The 16,344-nt window shown below is 32.3% G+C and overlaps 1 protein-coding gene and 1 long non-coding RNA gene across 3 annotated transcripts; one reads left to right on the top strand and one right to left on the bottom strand.

Annotated features, from left to right (window-relative positions):
• Positions 1-485: 485 nt before the first annotated feature.
• Positions 486-5,624, top strand: LOC123883591 (digalactosyldiacylglycerol synthase 2, chloroplastic). 2 transcript variants are annotated; one of them, XM_045932439.1, is made up of 7 exons: positions 486-822; positions 1,773-2,171; positions 2,698-2,964; positions 3,128-3,477; positions 3,621-4,112; positions 4,934-5,082; positions 5,318-5,624. In XM_045932439.1, exons 2-6 carry the CDS (start codon positions 1,890-1,892, stop codon positions 5,064-5,066), a joined length of 1,524 nt encoding a protein of 507 aa, XP_045788395.1. In that variant the 5' UTR covers positions 486-822; positions 1,773-1,889; the 3' UTR covers positions 5,067-5,082; positions 5,318-5,624. The 2 variants fall into 2 exon arrangements, with proteins under 2 accessions (XP_045788395.1, XP_045788396.1); XM_045932440.1 differs by having other exon boundaries at positions 595-822; positions 4,937-5,082.
• On the bottom strand, positions 5,151-15,415 carry LOC123883592. Its single transcript, XR_006800259.1, has 3 exons — positions 15,330-15,415; positions 14,921-15,029; positions 5,151-5,366 (listed from the first exon to the last, which is right to left on the bottom strand). It is a non-coding gene; the product is annotated as an uncharacterized LOC123883592 (long non-coding RNA).
• Between the last annotated feature and the right edge of the window lie 929 nt (positions 15,416-16,344).

Genomic DNA, 16,344 nt, shown 5'->3' on the forward strand with positions numbered 1-16,344 from the left:
TTGAGCGTCGGAGTGCCTGCAGGTACACAACCCCCCTCCGCTTCAACAGGGGTCTCAAACGCTCTCAACCACTGCAAACGCCGGCGAAGTCGCATCATCCTGGTCAACACGATCACATATGAAAGTGGTGCACCAAACAATCAAAGAGCACAACTATCATGATAATTAGTGGCCGAAATTTTTTTATTTTCTTAGGAGTTACTTTTTGCTTATTAAATCATCATAAGTGTTTCCTATATAAAGGAGACATGTAACTGTTGCCAAAACAAGATTTGGATTTAGTAAAAATATGAGATTTAATCTCTTTGATTTTATGCATCTAAATTTTAGTTTATTTGCTCGTCGTAACGCTAATCTTTGACTTATCAACCGAGTCTTCATAGCCGTTCGTGACGTTCTCACGACTTATCAATCAGTTATCCATTCTGATGGTGGCGTCTTTCCACCATATCCATCGTAACAACTCTTTGTTTTGTTCTTACCGCTTTGCGATTCTCATCGGTTTGAGGGGGTTGCAACCACCCACCTAAAAAAAGTCAACAAAAAAAGTGTTTATTTTATTTATCGTTTAGTTTGTCTCTTAAACCATGTGGACCCCACGTAATAATTTTTGAGAATTTTTCTTTTCTTTCAGCATCTTTCTCTTCCTTGTTCTACGCAACTCTCTCTTCCTAAAAATCTCATCCTCTTCCTCACACAAAACCACCCAAAACTCCATAACCAATCACCTTTATCGAAAATAAATTACATATTTCTCATCCTCTCATGATCCTCTTCTACATGTCTATCTAACTATATTTGTTTAAGGAGCTAATTTTTCTGGTATGTTATTCTCTGTTTAGTGTTTTTTTTTTCGCTATTTTTTTTATATGATTTTTCGTATAATTTCTATTTGATATTATTTTTATTTTATCATATATTTTCTTTTCTGAATCTGTATCTATTTGTTTTTTTCTAGATCAGAAGTTTTATCTTAAGACATGACAAATTGATATTCTCTCGGTAACATTTTATAAACAAATTTCATCTTTTAGATTAATTGAATAATTGATAATTATGCAAATTTGTTGATAAAATGTCACAGAGTGATTAGTTTTTTATTAGATAATAATTGTGTAAACTATATAGTGCCTGTTTGCTACTATTTTTCTTTCTTTTGTTAAGAGTATGAAAGAAAGGGCGGAGGCGGGGTGGGGAGAGAGAGAGAGAGAGAGGGAGAGGGTTAGTTAAAGCTGGAGATTTTTTATTTTTTATTTTGGATTTCACAGCCGGTTTAATCTGGTTCGGGGTCAGGTCTGGTTCCAGACTCTAATGATTGATAGTTAAAGGTAGAGATTTGAAACATGACATCAGAAACCATGAGAGGATCCATTTCCGTTTATTTATAGTGATTAATTTGTTAGTAGCAGATATGATCTTGAATCTCATTCGTTATTCTCCTTCACCTCGCCATCCACTATCGGGAACGGAAAAACTGTATATAGTTGGGGCAATGCATTTCCTATTTGTTTATAAAGAAAAGAAAATCATATTCATATCTCGAAAGGGAGACTTATATAATTTTTCTATGACATTGTCATTTTATTTTTAATGCAGTTTTGTTGTTATCGTGTTCTGCTATAATGTTCATGAGATATTATTTTGGAGGCTTCATGTTGTGTTACTTATAATGTGTATTTTTATGCGTGAAATTCATCTGCTAATGTTTTATTTATAGTGTTTTTTAGGTTTTTAATGCATAAATATAAGTAAATATTTGTGATTTCTTGCAGTTAAAGTGATCAGTTAGTTTTCATTCTGATCTGAAGCTGTTTTCGCTGGTGATTTTCATGTTCGTAGTGAGTTCTGTAGTATCGTGAGATTTATCTTTTAAATCCAATAATAATCGGATGGATCAGAAACATCACATAGCAATTTTTACTACTGCTAGCCTTCCATGGTTAACGGGAACCGCAGTGAACCCTCTCTTTCGTGCGGCATATCTTTACAAAGCTGAGGAAAGGAATGTCACCTTAGTAATCCCTTGGTTATCTTTGAAAGATCAAAAATTAGTATATCCAAACAATGTTACATTTGATTCTCCTGCCGAGCAGGAGAAATATATCCGCCAATGGCTTGAGGATAGAATTGGATTTGCATCTGGTTTCAACATAAAGTTTTATCCAGGAAAGGTGATAACTTCTCGTTAATGTTTCTATGTTTTCCATTAACAAGAAATATTGTAAACTCACACACGAGACCACAGGAATATGCACACATCATGAGAAAAATGTTATTTTACTAAAATAGTTGCTGATGAATTAGGTTTGTAATGGGGACTTGCAACTTTATGCCACCAATGTTTTAACAGTAATATGTTTTTCTTTGACATGAGTCCATAGTTTACGCAATTTATCGGTTTATAATATTTTATATTTCTGTTTTATTTATGTCATGTTTACTTGTAATTATGAGCTATGAAGCACGGATACTTCTCGGATTAGGCGTTCCCGGTGTTGGACACGCATCGGTGTTGGACACCACGACACCGACACTTATAATTACATTGAATTGTTTCATTTTTCAAATTATTATCGGTGTTGACTGTGTCTGTGCTTCATTGATTATGAGAGGCCTGAGTGTTTTTATCCAATTGACATCATGCTACCTTTTATTATTATGTAAGTAATGCTAATTTGTGATATGCTTACAATGTAGTTTTCTAGAGATAAAAGGAGTATTCTTGGCGTTGGCGATATTTCAGAAATTATCCCCGACAAAGATGCAGATATTGCTATTCTAGAGGAGCCTGAGCACCTGACATGGTATCACCATGGGAAAAGATGGAAAACTAAATTCAGGCTAGTTATAGGAATTATTCACACAAATTATTTAGAATATGTGAAGAGAGAGAAAAATGGAAACTTACAAGCGTTTTTACTGAAATATTTAAACAACTGGGTTGTTGGTATATATTGTCATAAGGTAAGTTATTCTTTATCATTTACATAATAATAAATATGTATCGGATGTTTACCTTCGCATATTTATTTTTACTTCTGCAATAAAAGAAGCTAGAGTAACTGGTTACAACCAACCAGTGCATGCTTGCTCTGTTGTAACTGGCTAGCTGTATGTATGATTGCAGGTAATCCGACTATCTGCTGCCACTCAGGATTACCAGGGGTCCATCGTCTGTAACGTTCATGGAATTAATCCAAAATTTCTTGAGATTGGCAAGAAGAAAAGGGAGCAACAAGAGAATGGAGACAAGGCATTTACCAAAGGTGCCTATTTCATTGGGAAGATGATATGGAGCAAAGGATACAAGGAGCTGCTCGAACTCCTTAAAGATCATCAAAAGGAATTAGCTGCTCTTGAGTTTGATTTGTTTGGAAGTGGAGAAGACTCTGAGGATGTTCAAAAAGAGGCTAAAAAGCTGGAAATGACAGTTAGAGTTCATCCAGGTCGTGATCATGCCGATGATCTATTTCATGAGTAAGTTTCATACTTACCGCTCACTGTATTTTGTTTTTGTTTGAATGATGTGTTAAAGGTCTTTTTTTTCTATTTTTTTTATTCATAATAAGATAAGATGCTCCAGTATTTTACACTTTAACACTTTATTGCCTGTGCCGCAGTTTCAAATTGTTTCTTAATCCAAGCACAACAGATGTAGTTTGCACAACAACAGCAGAAGCTTTGGCAATGGGAAAAATTGTTGTGTGCGCAAACCATTGCTCAAATGAATTTTTCAAGCAGTTTCCGAATTGTTGGACATATGATAACCACAAGGAATTTGTTGAACTCACACTGAAGGCATTCTCCGAAGAGCCCGCCCAGCCCACCGATGCTCAGAGACATGAACTTTCATGGGAGGCTGCAACAGAACGTTTTCTTAAGGCTGTTGACCTCGACAAGCCGTTCGAGAGAAAGGTATTGTCAAGAACTACCTCAAACTATATGTCTACTTCGATAAATTTTCAACAGTCAGTAGAGGATGCATCAGCATATGTACATCATGTCGCATCTGGGTTTGAAGTTTCGCGAAGAATATTTGGTGCCATTCCAGATAGCTTGCAACCTGATGAACAGCTACGCAAGGAACTCGGGTTTTCTAATCCTGCCAATAAGTAAGGTTTAAAAATTATGTATTATTAAATAACAGTAGTTAAAAATTACTCCCTCCGTCCCTTTTTATAAGACCTAGTTTGACGAAACACGGATATTAAGAAAGTTGGTTTTAGTATTAAATTGATTGACAAATTACTTTGATTTTCCATGTTTACCCCCTTACAATTAATTGTAGTTATTTGTATCAAACAATAAATAATTTAATACTATTCAAAAAATTATGTAAAGTAAACAAGGGTAAGTTTGGAAAAAAAATAATTAATGTCATTGACAATTGCAAAAGGTCTTATAAAAAGGGACAAATTGTTTGTCAAACTAGGTCTTATAAAAAGGGACGGAGGGAGTATTGTTTATTTTATTCCTAAATTGTGAGGGTGGTTTGCTCATTCAAAATGCTCTCTTATAGTTATGATAGGAAATTAAAGGGTTTGGTGCCTTGAATTAAGGTATCTCTGTTTAGCATCAGACTAGATTACAACTTTGTGAAACCATTGTCTTGACTCTTGTGATATAAACTGATCCAAGAGATTGAAATTGCATGAAAAATTTATTGAACCAAATCCATTTTTCTGAAGTTTGTTGTTATTTATGAAGCACAGACACATACTCGAACACTGACACCAATAATAATTTGAAAAAATGACATAATTCATTGTAACCATAAGTGTAAATGTCGTGTTGGTGTCAGACACTGTCACATGTCCGACACCTGACACGCCCAATCTGAGGAGTGTCCGTGCTTCATAGGTTGTTATGATATAAGTTTTATTATTTTGCCTCTTGTATTTTTGTTAATGTATTTTTTATTATTTTATTTTAGAAGTCCAGGTAAGTTGGATTCCAGGGACTCACTAGGGTCAGGGCATACCTCAAGGCTCAAAGAGCGTTTACAGAGGTACTTACAAATCTTCCACCAAAAAGGTCCTCACGCCGCCGGCAGCAGCAGGAGTTAAACCCATGTCTTGGAGGGTATGGACTAACTCTTTTTTACCAATTGAATAAACCTTCATTGACATTTTTGTTAATGCTTTGCCAACTTGTTTAACTCATTATAATATCATTGAATTTAGTTGGATTGGTACTTCTAAAACAAATTTGCCAAAATTTTCAACCTGTAACATAAAGAATCGTGACACCATTTATCTTTTAACAAATACATGCATATCATGTTACAATGTTTGAATGGAAATTAAACTATTTTCAGCTTGCAAGGTCTTCATCGTCAAGATTGGAAGCTCCTGCAGATGTTATCTCTACAAAAGAAGAAGAAAATGAACTCTTAAAACAATGAATCATCTTATGTCCAAAATTCTAGTAGATGTTATTATTTGTCTAGCAAGAATATTTGAAGATATGTTGTATATAAGATATATTCTGTTGAGAAAACAACTCTATAAGATTAAGTTTGTTAGTTTATTCATTCATCCCTATAGTTAGTTGTATTCACTTGCTTATAAATAATAACAGGCTGTGAGTATTTTCTCTCAAGCAATTCAAACTATCTAAGTTAATAATATCTACCATGTGGAAGATGCTAATGTCTGCAAATACACATTCTTGGTCTAAATACCTTCACTGGTTTTGAGATATGCATAATAGAAGGGAGCAAAGTGGGATATGCAACCCTTTTTAAATGGTTCTAGAGATAAGATGACAAAACTTAAAGCAAAGTTTGCCAATGTTAATCTAGACCTTGGTCACTTATAGCTCTTGGTAGTAAATTGCACGATAAAATATGTTTTCTGTTCATACTTTTATAGTGAGTTTTGATTTTTGTCCCTGTAAAATAAAATCACTTGTATTTTTATTTTATTTTTGTTTTTAGTCCTTAATGGGCAAAACTTTGACATTCTAATTTCAATATTATGATATTTTTATGTTCAAAATGATCTATATTATGTTTATATATCATGTTAAACCTATATAATTTATATTATGTTAAAAAAATGTCATACATGAAACTAAATCGAGTAATTTGTGATCATACATGAAATTACCAAGAAAAATAGTAATTAGATGAACCAAAAGAATAAATTGTTTTTCTTCTATTAGTTTGAATCCCAGTTTATTTCCAAAGTTTATGATCAAACAACAAACCATGAAAAAAACCCCTTGCATTTTAATTTTATTAATCCTAAATTAATTTAATTATTTTGTCGAGATTGAAACAATTCCTGTGGATACAAACTTTTATTTTATTACTTGACGACAATTTAGTACACTGGCTAAATTTCTATCAATTACCAAAAAAAAAGTTCTTGGTTTAATATATTGTTTGGACATGCAACAACGTTATATTTCTTAGGGAGAATTTGCCGACCATTTCAACTCACAAGACTTGAGGGATTAATTTCTATAATTGTGGCAGAGGATATCTGATTTTTTAAAAAAAATTATAATTTCTTTGAGTCACAACAAATATAACCAAATATTGCACCAAAAACTTTAAAATTTGACACCTCCAATAATTATTTACCAGATAATCGTTTTACAAAATCGACCGTTGAATTGAAAGATACTATAACTAGATATAAAATATAACATTAATCGGAAATCATTTGATATGCCAATGAGATACATCAAAATTAATTCATTTTTTGAATGTTCGTAAGACGTTAATTTTGATGTATCTCATAGACGTATCAAATGATTTATGATTAATATTATATTTTATATATATAATCTATGTTATAGTATCTTTCAATCCTACAATTATCTAAGTAAGGAATTTTATCGAAGGTGTCATATAAAAAATTTGACACCTTCGTATCATTTTATCCTGACTCTATTAAGTTATGCAACTAATCGTCAATATATTTTAGCAACTATAACTTAGTTGTTTTTTTATAAAATCTAAATCATTGAATTCTATTTAATATCATTTTTACAAAATACCCTTTGTTAATTCTCAAATTTTTTAGAGGAGTGTCCAGTTGAAATATAAATTTAATCTAATGAATATAATGGTATAGGATATTTTAGTGAGATTTAAATATAATATTAGTGTATGTGATTATAGCGTTTATTAATTTTAGTCAATGTAATTTTTTGTTTTGTTTGGATTTGGTCATGTGACTTTAGCTCAGTTAGCAGAGACATTGTATTAAATATGTAGCGGATAGAGGTTTGAAATCCGACCATCCCACTTATCACCTTAAAGGTGAAATTTCTAACTACTAGACTATTTGACAACAAAAAAAAAAATGAAAAACAATTGCTCTTACTCCCTAAAGTAACCTTATTGAATTAGGTAGTGCCATATGTCTTGATTATATTGGAGTACATATGCCATCTGTGACTAGAATCATCAATTTTTAAATTTACAGGAACAAACAAAAAAACAAACTTACAGAGACTAAAACAAAGAAAAAAAACACTATATTTACATGAATTAAAATTATATATAAACTTTTAGTAATTATGATTGACTAAGTGCAGAAATCGAAGTTCAAATTCTAATAATCTCTTGATTAATTTTAAAAGTGAAATTATAAGCAATAAACAACTTGAAAAAAAAATTACTCTATTAACTTATCACATATGATGATGGTCGAGTAAGGATTCCCTCAAACATATATTGCACCGGAGAGGGAAAAGTGTGACTAACCCTTAAAATTCTGTCTGCTAATATTTTTTTTTTTTATTTTCAATCTGAGGGCTATGAATGATTGCACCGGATGAATTATGTAGGGAGAGAATCCACTTTAATACGAGGCAAAGTCTAATGTGGATAAGTCTATCAAATTGTGCATCATGTACAAGTCATCGAAAATATTATAACGAATACGAATTTTACAAAATTCACCGTTGGATTGAAAGTTTATATCGTATAGATAATCCATAATTTTTTTTAAAAAAATTGAAAAATTTATGAATGATTTAAACATTATAAACTTTTCATCTAACGATAAATTTTATAAAATTCGTATTCGTTATAAAAATATCGAAGACTTGTGCACCATGCAGTATTTGATTAAGTGATGCATGTTAGACAAAGCTTACGAGGGCCACTCGAGGGAATCCAACTTCAAAGTTTTATCTAGTCACTCTAATATGATAGTCACTCCTCCTCCTCAATTATTATTATTTTATTTTATAAGCTCCTCCTCCTCAATATTCTTCCCAATCTGGTGAATGACCCTACACATTGTTTGGTTTGTTAACATCATCATCACAATAGCATTGGATGCTGTTCTACACACCAACCAAAAGATACCATACTTTACTACACTCATACATCTATTTAGGGCCTTTTTAATGGGAATAATATGATAGAGATAATATATATTTGATGTTTAGTGTAATAGCAAAAATGATAAATTTATTTTATTTTATCATATTATATTTTTGATACACACCAATAATGACATGATAGTATATGTATTATATTTAAATAATAAAATTATTTTTGTGAAACAATTACATTTTTTCAAATTATTTTGTAATATTTTATTAATCAATATAAAACTAAAAAAGTAAATTAATAATTTTATATCATTTTAAAAAAAAAGCATTGGCACTATTAAACAACACTTGATTCTTTTATCATGAGGAACTAAATAATTTTACGATGTACCGTTATATGAACTAAATAGATGTACGATACATATCATATGTAAATAACAAACCATTGTAAGAAAATTATATTTAATTTATTAAAAGATTTAAACAAATATATATACATAGGTTCAGGGCCTGGTTCCGAGTATTTGGAGGTCCTGTTTGAAAATTAAAAATAGATCTTTAATAAAAATACAATTTTTTTTTTAAAAAAATTCATTTTGTATTTAAATCGTAAATAACATAAAAAATAGTTATCATAACACATATCATCTAAAAGCGACATATTTTTATCAACAACACTAAAATACATCTTCAATCTAATATCATTATCAACTTTACATTTCCTTCGGGGGGAAAAAAATCTTTCTTGTAATGTTGCTTCTTTTTTTTTACAATCAACTGCAAATTACTTATAAAATTAAGAGTGTGTCTATTTTTTTTTTTTAGTAATAAAATATTTTTAGTAGTAACAAAGTCATTATTTTTTATTTTTTACATATATAAATTTTTTAATAGACCGATATAAATAATTAGAGGTCCCAAAATGTTTGAGGCCCTGCGCGGTGGCTCACCTTGCACACCCACAGAGCCGACACTGCATAGGTTGTTAATTTTTTAATTATTTAAATTACAAAATTATCCTCGTGACAAAATCTTACATATATTTTAATATCAAATTATTTTTTATTTATACTCTATTAGATTTCAATTTTATTTTGAATTATATTTTATAGGGTCAAATCAGTAAATTATTTTCTTATCGTATCCTGTTGATTTCAATTGGGTATTAGACAATTTCATACGGGCGGGTGCGGATCTTTAAAGTTCCATCTCTTCGTAACCAAAACTGACCAAACAACCATTAAGATGCAAATAAATTTTTTCTCTTCTCCCCTCTCTATCTCTCTCAATCTTGTATACTCATCGCTTTGTTGATTTTATCCATCTTTGATATATGAGAGAAATGTTATATTTATAAGCTTATAAGTTATTGACAAAGGAGGTGTAAAATATATTCTAGATATATTTTAATTTCTATTTCTATTTTACTTAATCTATTATCGTCTTTAAATATACATACTTGAAATAAAGTAACCGCGTCTCATCTCTTTGTTTTTTCATTTACTTCTTCTATCATTTGTTGCATTGTATTGAACAATTTAAAAATTAGGAATTTTTGGATAACAAAGTTTTAGGTGTAAACAAAGTTTCAATCTAACCAGTAATAATTGACTCATTCTACCTGAAAATATAGACGGTCGAAATTGGGTCCAAATTAAATATAGATGGTCGAAATTAGGCCCAAATTAAATGGTTGCGATTTTTAACGGTTTGATAATTTTTAACCCAAACCCGACCGAAACCGACTGATGCTCAGGCCTAACGAAAGCTATATAGCTAAGATAAATATGAAACCTTCCCGTTTGGTAGAGCTGGGTATACGGATCAAGTTCCATAGGCCGACCCGTTTAATACCCTTTGTTTTTTTTTTTTCTATGAACAATACTCTGTTTTTTTTTTAACAAGGCTTTGTTAGAATTGAACATGTAATATCCTATTTTGTACTTCATTTTAACGATGCCTGGCTGGTTTATGAAGAATTCTGGACAGGTATTACCTTTTGCATAGGTTGGACTTGTGATAGTAACTTATTGTTGGGTTGTGGTGTTACGGATTGCACCAGTTGAACACAAGGATCTTGGTTTACCTAATGGTGTATTAATTTGGCGGGGTGTGTGGTGAAATAGTTTCGGAGTAGGTTAGCTTTTGTCTTATTTCAAGATTGTTCTACAGAGTAGCAATGATGTCTCATCATTGTAATTCAAGTGCTCGTATCACTTGAAGTGTACCAAGGTAATCTTTGATATATGAAAAGTTAATATATATGAAAAGTTAATATTGCATTTGTTTTATAATGATAATTTTGTCATTTAATTATAATTATGATATACCTTTTATTAGGTTACTATAAAATTTGTACCAAACACGTGAAAAAATAAAACAATGATATCCTAGTTCTTATCATGTGTGTACGAAACACATGATATGATAAGTGTTACCCTATCACTATCATATCATATTCTTATCCAACTAATTATACTATATTGTCTCAATTCTATCTTGCACACCAAACGGAGCGTAAGAGAATGGACGGTGGAATTGTGATCAATCATAATCATAATCAGAGATGACTGGATTCTACAATCTGAAATTAAATTAACTTCGAAAGGTAACTTTCGAAAACTCTTAAGTTCGGATTTAACATTTCGAAAATGCTTATGTTCGTAACGCACGTTCCGAATTCAAGTTTTATAGATTGAGATCCAGAAATTCAGAACAAGAAGAACAACAACAAGAACAAGTTGAAGAACAAGAACAAAAAGCATATGGTAAGTTTCTAATCATCTCAAATTCATCTAAGTAGTGCTGTTAATGAATTAGAAGGTAAGAAACAAGCACCACCACATCAAGGTGAAGGTGAAGGGTCAAGTAGTGTCGTTGATGAACTTGAAAATTTGGAAAAGGATTCGAAAGATAATTCTCCATATCAGCCCTGATCGTGATCCAATTTTATTCGGTAATGCTTTGTTTTATTTCATTTTCTTTCTTTTATTTTCCCACCTACTATAGTGCGTTTAACACCCCTTTTGACAAATGGTAGATAATATGAAATTAATTTGTGAGAGACTAAAAGGAAACATCTAACATCAATGAAGTGCAAGCAAATCTAGATTTTCTATGACCTCTTAGTCTCTCACAAATTAATTTCATTTTATCTACCATTTGTCAAAAGGGTGTTAAATAAGCTCTATAGTATGGAAAATAAAAGAAGGAAAATAAAATAAAATAAAACAAAGCAATACCGAATAAAATTGGATCATGACCAGGGCTGATATGGAGAATCATCTTTCGAATCTTTTTCCAAATTTTCAAGTTCATCAACGACACTACTTGACCCTTCACCTTCACCTTGATGTGGTGCTTCTTTCTTACCTTCTAATTCATGAACAACACTACTTTGATGAATAGAGATGCTTAGAAACTTACTGTATGCTTTTTGTTCTTGTTCTTCAACTTGTTCTTGTTGTTTTTCTTATTCAGAATTTTTGGATTCCAATCTATAAAACTTGAATTCGGAAAGTGCGTTACGAACATAAGTGTTTTTGTAACGTATAATCCGAACTTAAAATTTGGACCAGAGACGATTGGATTCTACAATCTGAAATTAAATTAACTTCGGAAGGTAACTTCCGAACACTCTTAAGTTCGGATTATACGTTCTGAAAATGATTATGTTCGTAACGCACGTTTCGAATTCAAGTTTTATAAATTGAGATCCATAAATTCAGAACAAGAAGAACAACAACAAGAACAAGTTGAAGAACAAGAACAAAAAGCATACAATAAGTTTCTAATCATCTCAAATTCATCTAAGTATTGGTGTTAATGAATTAGAAGGTAAGAAAGAAGCACCACATCAAGGTGAAGGTGATGGGTCAAGTAGTGTCGTTGATGAACTTGAAAATTTGGAAAAGGATTCGAAAGATAATTCTCCATATCAACCCTAATCATGATCCAATTTTATTCGGCAATGCTTTGTTTTATTTCATTTTATTTCTTTTATTTTCCCACCTACTATAATGCTTTTAATACCCCTTTTGACAAATGATAGATAAAATGAAATTAATTTGTGAGAGACTAAAAAGAAACATCTAACATCAATGAAGTGCAAGCAAGTCTAGATTTTCTATGACCTCTTAGTCTCTCACAAATTAATTTCATTTTATCTACCATTTGTCAAAAGGGGTGATAAATAAGCACTATAGTATGGGGAAAATAAAAGAAGGAAAATGAAATAAAACAAAGTATTACCGAATAAAATTGGATCATGATCAGGGATGATATGGAGAATTATCTTTCGAATCCTTTTCCAAATTTTCAAGTTCATCAACGACACTACTTGACTCTTCACCTTCACCTTGATGCGGTGCTTCTTTCTTACCTTCTAATTCATGAACAACACTACTTTGATGAATTTGAGATGCTTAGAAACTTACTGTATGCTTTTTGTTCTTGTTGTTGTTCTTCAACTTGTTCTTGTTGTTTTTCTTGTTCAGAATTTCTGGGTTCCAATCTATAAAACTTGAATTTGGAAAGTGCGTTACGAACATAAGCATTTTGGAACGTATAATCCGAACTTAAGAGTTTTCTGAAGTTAACTTCCGAAGTTAATTTAATTTTGGATTGTATAATTCAAACGTCTCTGGTCCCAAATTCAGGGGTATTTTGGGATTTTTGAGGGTCTGAGAGCAACTAGGGGGGATAAAGAGCAAAATTAAGGGGATAATGGTCCTGGTGCAAAAGCTAAGAATGGTGATAAAAATATGGGCATGGTCCATGACATACCTATGCAATTAAATTGATGTGGACTGCCATCAATAGAAACATAACTGTCTCTTTTTATTATTTTATTTGTTTTAATGGTTGTGCTAACTTGGAATCGTAGAGGTGCTCAAGGAAATAATTTTCGTAGAGCACTTAAATTGTTTACAGGAAAAATAAAGTTGATTTAGTAGCTTTGCAAGAGCTCCGTTGTAGCGGTATGATTGCCCGCAGAACTATTACAAGTTTGAGTTTTAAGAATTTTTTTTTCCGAAGCTATAGGTTTCTCTGGTGGAAGTTGGTTACTCTGTAATAAGACAAAATTGCAAGTAGATGTTATTTAGGTAGATAATCATTTTCTTCATGTTCGGATTAGGGAAAAGATCTCATCCTTGGACTCTTAACGTGGTTTATGCTAGCCCGCGAGAAAATGAGAGTAGTGAAACCAAGTCCAATTTACATGATATTTCAAGCACTAATCATGATCATTGTGTTATGCATTGCCTTGATCTTTTCTGCCCAGCGTCAAGGCAAAAGATTAATAGTCAAAAAACACAGATTTATTTCTCTAAAAATGTTGATAATAAGCTCCAAGAGAATATTTTACAACATACCGGTTTTTTCCATGTTAACAGTTTGCGCAGGTATTTGGGGGTTAATTTAGTTATTGGTAGGAGCACAAGAAGGCACTTCGATCACATTGTCAACAAAATCCTGAATAGGCTTCACGGTCGGAAGCATTAATGCTTAAGCCTAGCAGACTGAGTTACTCTCGCTAAGTCAGTCATTAGCTCTATTCCATATTATCATATATGCAATATGCAAAGATGCCCAAAAAATGCGATAAAATAAGTAAAATTCAAAGAGGTTTTGTGTGAGGGGATACCGAGTAGGGGCGGAAAGCCCACTTGGTGAGTTAGGATGTGTGTTGTCAACCAAAATATGATGGTGGGTTGGGTTTTAAGAGACCGCTTCCTATGAATGAGACTTTTTATATGAAGATGTTGTGGAACCTTATTAGAAATCCAAATGAACTTTGGTGCAAGGTTCTTTTTAGCATGTATCCAAAGTATGATGGTGGGTTGGGTTTTAAGAGAGCGCTTCATATGAATGAGGCTTTTTATATGAAGATGTTGATGAACCTTATTAACAATCTTGAACTTTGGTGCAAGGTTCTTATTAGCATGTATGGTATAAATAATGATCTCATGATATCTTGTAAGTCTCAACCTTATTATTCTCCTATTTGTGGAGCTCTTGCAGGATTGTGGAGAGATTTCCAGCATGATGTGGTCTGGAAAATCGGGGATGATAGACGCACAAAGCTTGATCACTATTTCTGTGTGTGATGTGTTGAACACAGATGGGGAGTTGAATCTAAGTTTCCTACATGATAATTTATCGGCGAACATTGTGAATGGGTTGTTTTCTAATTAGGCTCCTTCAAATGTGGACGGGTATGATACTATGGGTTGGGGTGAAACTAGTACTCACCAGTTTAGCTTCAATATTTTTTATCTTTATTTTATATCCAATCCAAATATTAACAAAAGGTAAGTTCTTTTACTTTAGGTTGAAATTTTTGATATCAATTTCACACTATAAAACAATAAATGTTATACCAAATTACACCAAACTTATATCAACTTTAGTTTTAATGGAAAAATGTTTCAAACAGAACGAATTCACAATAAAATCCATTTTAACCAAATCAATTTTACAACACTTCATTCAAAATCACACATTAATCAAAGACTAACAAAAACTCAGTGGCAACATTTCAAAATGTAGATCAAGTAAGGGAAAAAACACAAATTGAATAAACTACCAATCAAAGAGAAAAAATTGTAGAAATAAATACCTTGTTAACATTGAGATTTTGAGGCCAAGCATAAGAAATTTGTGGAAATAATGAAACATTTCCAATGAAGAATCAAAGTTTTTTGGTCCCAAATTCACAGCACCAGAATCTGGCCAATGAAATATGCAAATCAATCATTTAAAGAAACAAATCAAAATTTCCCAAATCAAAATTTTCCAAAAACCTAAAATCTAGAAATTTGTCTCAATCTCAGCGATTTATATCAAAATTTCATCACCTGAAATTGAAAACAAGGGGTCAAGCAGAGTTTCATCACATGATATAAAAAACAAGTACCTGAAATTGAAAACAAGGGGAACAAACAAACAAGAACAAAATAGCAAAGAGGGATGAAGAGATAGAAACAGGAAGGGAGATAGAGAGGGCGAGGACAAATGACAAAGCTTACCTTACCGCCAACGGCGGTCTCCAGTGCGTTTCAGAGAGAGAGGTGAGTGGTGGTCACACGGACCGCGAGAGAGAATGCTTCAGAGTGGGAGATGAGAAACAATTTATTGTTTTTATTTTGCCCTTTTTTGTTATTTTTTCCCAAAAAAAAATTTGGGCCGAGCCCTGGCTAGTCGGGCCTTGTATCCGCCCCTGCCTATTGCAAAATGGGCCTATCCATGGTATGGTGGGAGATTAGAAGAATTTGTGGGCATGGAGATGACCCTATCGCATCCAAAATTTCATTTGGCTGGTTGCTCGTGAGCGTATTCTTACAAACTTTCGCAGAAGAAAATTAGGATTGAGAATTTCGCCTATCTGCTTTAAGCGTGGGAGAGATGATGAAACAACCCTTCACTTGTTGCGGGACTCTGTCTTCGCGACTCAGGTATGGCTACGCGTTGTTCAATCTAACTTTATCAACGAGTTCTTTTCTTTTGATTACAGGAATTGGATTTTTAAAAACATCAACAAGGTAGCGGTTGGAGCTACTAATACAAGTTGGCAGACAACATTCATGATCACTTGTTGGTTCATTTGGAAATGGAGAAATAAAGATATTTTTGAAGAAGACTTTCAACAACCATATAATCATATTTTGGCTATCCATAATTTTACTCAAGGGATGAATACATTTGTTTCCCAATCGTTTCATCGTTATCCGCATCTTAAGAAAACAATCTATATAGGGTGTATTAAGTCTCATGATGGTTGGATAAAGCTAAATAGTGACGTGTTTGCAAGGGAGATTATCAAAGGCTATATTAAGAAGATTGAAGCGTGTGACACCCTACGTGCTGGAATCTGGGGCTTGTACCTTGGTTTGAAGATGACTTGGCGAGAGCGCAATTCCTCATTTAATTGTGAAAAATGACTCTAAAATCCTTATTAATATGGTTACATATAATTGCAAGATTAGTGGGTCCGTTCTCAGTTTGGTGCGTTGCATACACAATCTTTTGGCTTTGGATTAGCGT

Source organism: Trifolium pratense, linkage group LG5 (genome assembly GCF_020283565.1).
Source record: "Trifolium pratense cultivar HEN17-A07 linkage group LG5, ARS_RC_1.1, whole genome shotgun sequence".
In the NCBI taxonomy this organism is placed as follows: Eukaryota; Viridiplantae; Streptophyta; class Magnoliopsida; order Fabales; family Fabaceae; genus Trifolium; species Trifolium pratense.

Bases quoted from the DNA above. Each gene is read 5' to 3' on its own strand.
- LOC123883591 (XM_045932439.1), top strand. From the start codon at position 1,890: ATGGATCAGAAACATCACATAGCAATTTTTACTACTGCTAGCCTTCCA. The intron at 2,172-2,697 runs GTGATAACTTCT...CTTACAATGTAG, and splicing joins TAAAGTTTTATCCAGGAAAG to TTTTCTAGAGATAAAAGGAG. The intron at 4,113-4,933 runs GTAAGGTTTAAA...ATTTTATTTTAG, and splicing joins TTTTCTAATCCTGCCAATAA to AAGTCCAGGTAAGTTGGATT.